The sequence below is a fragment of the Colletes gigas genome, unplaced genomic scaffold (assembly GCF_013123115.1).
Source record: "Colletes gigas isolate AHSC1104 unplaced genomic scaffold, ASM1312311v1 Colletes_gigas_Sc00020, whole genome shotgun sequence".
In the NCBI taxonomy this organism is placed as follows: domain Eukaryota; kingdom Metazoa; phylum Arthropoda; class Insecta; order Hymenoptera; family Colletidae; genus Colletes; species Colletes gigas.
In genome coordinates this window covers 4025147-4031621 of record NW_025106649.1, presented here as the reverse complement: position 1 = coordinate 4031621, position 6475 = coordinate 4025147, and the positions used below count along the sequence as shown (strand labels likewise).

General features: G+C 36.6%; 1 protein-coding gene across 1 annotated transcript; it reads right to left on the bottom strand.

The window, feature by feature from the left end:
* Positions 1-1906: 1906 nt before the first annotated feature.
* LOC122400808 (cGMP-dependent protein kinase 1-like) lies at positions 1907-5005 on the bottom strand. Its single transcript, XM_043402476.1, has 11 exons — positions 4771-5005; positions 4560-4702; positions 4321-4458; positions 4046-4215; positions 3739-3983; positions 3336-3647; positions 2916-3147; positions 2733-2839; positions 2410-2649; positions 2270-2336; positions 1907-2187 (listed from the first exon to the last, which is right to left on the bottom strand). The coding sequence occupies exons 1-11, from the start codon at positions 4944-4946 to the stop codon at positions 2092-2094; spliced, it is 1926 nt and encodes a 641-aa protein (XP_043258411.1). The 5' UTR covers positions 4947-5005; the 3' UTR covers positions 1907-2091.
* Between the last annotated feature and the right edge of the window lie 1470 nt (positions 5006-6475).

Sequence of the window (6475 nt, the reverse complement as noted above, 5' to 3'; positions counted from 1 at the left end):
ATAGAACGATTACAAGATAATCCATGATATGTAAACATACTTAGCATCAGCATCTCTGGAGACGCTGTCGGTATAGGTAGTATCCCGAATTCAAACATTATCAACGAAATTATCAGTAAAATGGGACGAAAACGCAAGGAAATCTCTGAAGAAGAAAGGAAAATTGTTATAAATTTACATAATAAGTGTAAAACACTGAGTGAAATTTCTAAAGTTTTAAATAGACCAAGGTCCACGATTCAAGGAGTCATCGACAGATATGGCGATCGAAAAACTGAAAAAAATTATCCAAGAAACGGACGTAAATGAATAATAAATGAGTATACCGGCCGATGGATAATTCGAAAAATAAAGCAAAATCCAAAGATAAGTGCGGTGAAAATCACAGCTGAACTTAAAAATGATCTGGACATTAATGTATGCAGTAGCACAGTGCGTAATTTTTTACGGGATAGAAGATATCACGGCAGAGTAGCTCGTAAGAAATATTTCGTAAATGAAATTAATAGAAAGAAACGATTGCAATTCGCGAAAGAGTACGTTAATGTTCCTATGGAGCACTGGAACCGTATTATATTTACTGATGAGAGTAAATTTAACATATTTGGGTCAGATGGACGATGTACAGTATGGCGGAAAAAAAATACCGAGTACGAAAAAAGAAATTTGAAGGCGACCGTAAAGCATGGAGGAGGATCAGTCACAGTTTGGATCCATGGATCACAAAATGTACATCGATATTCTAAAAGAGCATCTTCAGGTTAGTGCAAATAAAATGCAGTTACAGGGCAATTATATATTTTTGCAAGATAATGATCCAAAGCATAATGCTTATAATACACGTCAGTGGATCCTATATAATGTGCCGCAGCAATTAAAAATCCTTTCACAGTCTCCAGACGTAAATGTGATAGAGCACTTATGGAGTCATCTTGAAGAAAAAATTCGAGACCATCACATTTCTTCGAAACAAGATTTAAAAAATGCACTTTTAGAGGAATGGAACAAAATTTCTAGTACTATAACCAAAAATTTAGTAAATTCAATGCCGCAAAGGCTTAAAGCGATTATACAATCTAAAGGAAATCCCACTAGATACTAAAATAGCAAATAGACTGATTTTTGTTACGTTTATGTACTAAAATTTATAGTTTTTGTTGTAAATTTAGAAGTGTACGAATACTTATTACGCGTATATTTCACGCCAATTTCTGGAAATTTGTTAATATTTTCATAATAAATATAAATAAATAATTTGTTGTTAATGACATTTGTTCCAGAGATTTCTAAGAATATGTATGTATGTTTTTGTTAACATACTTTTGTAATAAACAAAGTTCTGCAAAGTTTTTGTTCAAATTGACTAGTGTACGAATACTTTTTACACTCACTGTATATTCTTCTTTCGTCACACTTTGCCAACAATCATTTCAACCTAATTAATTCCGACCGACTTAACAGGACGTAGGGATATCAGTACTTCGTATTATTTCAGGTGTCGAATTTATTCGAGACGATTTACGACCCTCGTTGACGAGTCACACTGCAGATGCGTCTCATCCGCGAAGTGTACGAACAACTCTCATAATACTTATATTAAAATGTACATCATAAAATATTTCGACTGGTAAAATTATTTATGAATCGTATGATAGATCGAGATATATCGAGAAACGGATGCTTCGCACAGTAATAGGGAAAAGTATAACGATAATAAATCATTTGATAATTAAATTTTGGTCTTGAATCTTTTGCAGTCATAATTTTTACCCGAGGCATCCTCGAGCACAAGTATCAAGAATGTGTTTGTAAGATGGCAGTTTTACAGATAATAAGGTACGTGTATTTTTCCTATCGACATTTAATTACTATCGACGAATGAATGAATGAAGAATACTGTTTCGTTTTATGTAATTGCGTATATATTACGACACAGCTTCAAGTATCAAAGTGAGTAATATAAGACACATTTTAACTTTTCGTACAAAGTAAAAATTATAATTTAAATATTGTCAAATTGAAGGAATTCCATAATATCTATGTACAAAATTAACTAGTAGAAAATACACTGTGTAGTGAGTTTATGTTAAATTAAAAATTCGTGTCCCAGTCGGAGAAATCGGTTGGCGCTGTTGTATAATCGCGTGGACATCTGTCGAAGTTTCTTAGATCGAGGTGATTCTTAACCTGTAAATAATTAAATTATCGTCAAGCTATAGTTCCTCGATGATCACCGAGTTTTTTCATAACCTCATAGATTTGTATTTACATTCGGCACAATGGGAGAAGGCATCGTTTGTTTCTGCAATTCCTGCCATGGGAAATAATGGTACCATCTGAAATTAGTTCGATAAATAATCAATAAATTCACAAAAAGTAAACACATTTCGTAGCTGCATGATCGTATACCTATGGTTGCGAATATCAACAACACCATTTCGCAGATAACCTAATCTCTTAACGGGATCGTTCTGCAGCAGAGATGCGATGAACTGTTTCGCTGTATTTTTCACGATAGGCGGTACAAGTGATTCATTAAAACCTTCAATTATTTTGTTGTACATTTCCATGTCGTTGACATCTTGAAAAGGTGTTCGATTTAGAAGTAGTTCGTACGTGAGGATTCCCAATGTCCAATAATCAGCAGCTCTTTTTATTAAGAGGAAACAGACATTCGTTAGATTCGTTTCGTAAAATAAAATATTACAAATTCCTTATAAAAATTTTTATACTCGTTGTATCCTTTGCTCTGAATAATTTCCGGAGCCAAGTATTCCGGCGTTCCTACAAAAGTTCTTGTTTTATAACCACAAATCTTTTTGCTGGACCCAAAATCGGTCTGTAAAATAAATTTTTAAATTAGCTTAGAAACACGAAATAGTTAAAGTTTGGTCTAGGTATATCGAGGAACTTGCAAGCTTAAGGTAGCCTTGGCTGTCGATCACAATGTTTTCAGGTTTCATGTCTCGATAGATAATTCCGAGCGAGTGAAGGTGATGCAGGGCCTCAACGATGCAGGCAATGATGAATCGGGTTGACGAATTATCGAATTTGCCCTTTCTGTGCAAGGCTGTCCTTAGGTCTCCACCGAGACACGCCTCCATTAGGAAATAGAGATATCTTTTGTCTTTAAAAGTTTTGTGCAACCTGTAAGAATTACTCCAAACTAATTAATCTAATCTTCATATGAATGTTTTATTTTTAATATTTCTGATTAGAATAATCGCTATTTACAAGGTCCTTGTAGGTCAAGAAACATTTAAACTAAGTCCTATAGGACACTCAACTTAGATTCTTTGATCTAGATTTATAGACCTTAGCCTCTTTGCGCTTACTTGCAGATGAAGGGCGAATTACATAGTCTCAAGTTATTCTTCTCATTGTAGATCATCTTCTGGAAGCCACCCTGTGTAATCATGTACTTCTTTACCTTCTTCCTTGCGAAGCTAGTATAGGGCATAGACTCCGTGATTACCAGCTCCACTCTGCCGTAGCCACCAGTCCCGAGCGTTCCTTCGACCACTAAATCCGACAAGGTCAATTTTTGGAACTTTGGATCCCAGTCGTCGGGTACGTGCATCTCCTGGTGATGCAGCCAGTTTTTGTTTTTGATGGAGTCCAATCCGCCTAGATAATTCTGAAACACTCTGACACGGAACAGACATAGTCACGATAAATAAACTAGGCTTGACACTCGGATTCTAGTGTGTACTAGAACGAATCCTTTGTTTAATTTACGATTTTTCTATGGTGTAACACTCGACTCCCGGAGGCAACGCGACGACGTTCGCCTTTCGGCGCGATTCGTCCTCGCTGTACAATGCTTTTTCACCGAAATAATCGCCCTTATTGAGTATTGTCAATTCCTCCTCCATCCCGTGCGATTTGTTCGCCGTGATTCTCACGTTTCCACAGTTCACGATGAAGAACTTGGTACCCCAGTCTCCTTCCCGTATCACGTACGAGTTCGCAGGATAGAATTCCTAAGGACGCAATAGATATTCTTCATAGATCTTTTCAACTCTTTGCACGATATCATACGTACCACTGTTATTAGGTCGCATATTTTTAGAAGCACATCTTCTGGTAGATCTTTGAATATCGGGACTTTACGAAGTAGCTTGAGATGGTACTGCACGTTCTCCTCGTTGCTCTGCAGCATTATCGTTTGAAATACGTGTCGGTCAAGCACCCAGACTTTTCCGTTCGTAACCACTTAGGAAGAAACGAGTATTTCGTCAGCAGAGTTCGGCAGATTTTAGTTCGCAACTAACTAATAGAAATTTTAGACTCGTTAGTCGAGCATTAGATTTTTAGTACCGTCGATGGAGCTCAGTCTTTTCGTATTGTACAACAGGGCCAGTTCCCCAAAAACAACTCCAGGGCCGAAACTCCCGTGGTACGTGTTGTCTACGTAGATCTCGTAGTTGCCTTCTTCCGAAACGTACATGTGAGAACCTAACCCGATACGTAACGATTAATTGTGCTTTATGCTATAAAACGATTGTTAAACCTGATTTACATCCCTGTTTCTTTGCATTCGCGAATCGATCACTTACCAGTTTCGCCTTCGTGGATTATTCGCGTATTGGATTTAACGTTTTTGGGATACATCACTGAAATGAGGGTATTTATTCGCGACTCGTCGAGATCGTTCAGAAATTTGTTCTTCAGAATGGCGCCTCTGATGAGCTCCTTTGTCCTATAATTCATTGAATTTGTTGTACTCGCAGGCGAACGAGGGAAATAATTTACAAACTGTCCATTTACTTTTCGTCCTTCTTGAAGGCGTTGATTTGTGTGTCGGATGACAGGTTTACTTCACCGATGACACCACGTTTTCGTTGATTGGACAAATCCCTGTAACATTCCTCGCTGACACGTCTCTTGGACCCAAACAAATGTATGTTGGCTCGAAAGCCCTTTCGAAAGCACAGATTATGCATCGCGACGTTTCTCGACGAAATATATAATTATTTTACGCTATCGAGTATAATTTAATTATTACAACGAGTCGAGAACAAAATTTAACATAGAAGATGAGTAAAAATTTGTAAATCTCTTTGTGTGAAACTAGTACGAAGAATATCTATGATAGACTGACATTTAATAGGAAGGATAAAGCATATTGATCTTATCTCTAACGAATTGCAATGTCGATCTGTCACCAACAAAGATTACAGATGTAATCGATAAGTATCATGTTATCGAGGGTTTGCGTCAGATTAAATGAATGCATTTTTTGGAAGGGTTTTTATCATAGTAGTATTTATTGAACTCAATGTATCAGCACAGAGGAGGTATACGAGTAGATCTTTCACCCAATGTATTTTTTCGGTCCATTTTTCTGGGGTCTCGAAACCCCATTACCATTTTCGTGTCACTCGCAACATTACCAACAGATTTAGAAATGAATTTCAATCCCTTCCCCATAGTCAACTCGCATGTATTTACGCACACATTTTTTAAACTTTTTATTAATTCAGGTATAAATTTATCATCAATTTGTAACAATAACGGCTGTAAATATCGTTGTTTTCGATCGTCGGAGTATCTTTTAGAACACGTATTTTGTCTACGAAACCTAAACGTGCATATACAAGGACGTTGCGCAATCGAGTCGGGTTATACAAGGTATTCGGCTATCCTTGGGAAAAATTTGAATGCGAGATTCTAAAGGCCAACATAAGACGAAAATCAAGAATATGTAGGCAATTATACATGCCGCCGTTGGACAATCGGCACCGCTACCGACAATCGGCACCGCTACCGACAATCGGTACCGACGTGTCATTGAACACGTGTCATCGAACACGTGTCACCGAACACGTGCCTCCGGGGCCAGGTTGTGTATGTATGAGTATGTGTGTGAATGGGTATTTTAAGGAGATCCGAGTGAAGGCAAAGGCTAGTCTTAGTCCGGACTCCTTGGAGACAACTTACGTAAATAAAGTCTTTTTACAAACATTAGATTGTTTTTCCGCTTAACCATCCTACAAATATTAATTTCTTGATTGAAGTTTCGTTAAAAAGTTATTAAAAAATTTCAAATAATTCTGGAAAAATTATTTTCGGCTGCGGGGGTCAATTACAATCATTTTTGGTCAATAGACATACCCTCGAAATCCTAACCAGTTTCGAGAAAAAAATTCCTTACCGAAAATATAATTTCAGGCCAGAAATGTAATTTCAAAATTTCTTGCGTATCTTTAAAACGTCATAACTTCTGAACGGATTGAAGGATTTTAGTGTTTCAAAATGCAAACAACGCATATTTTAGTGAAGAATGTATAGGAATTCTAACAATATTGAAAAAGTTGTTCCTTGACCTCGTAAAGTTAGAAAAACTCCATAAAAATGATTCAATTTTCGAACGGTCATAACTCCTACAATAGTAAAGGTATCTCATTGAAATTTAATATGGAAGTAGAACTCATAAATACCTACAAAAAAATATTAAACAACTTTTCTGTAC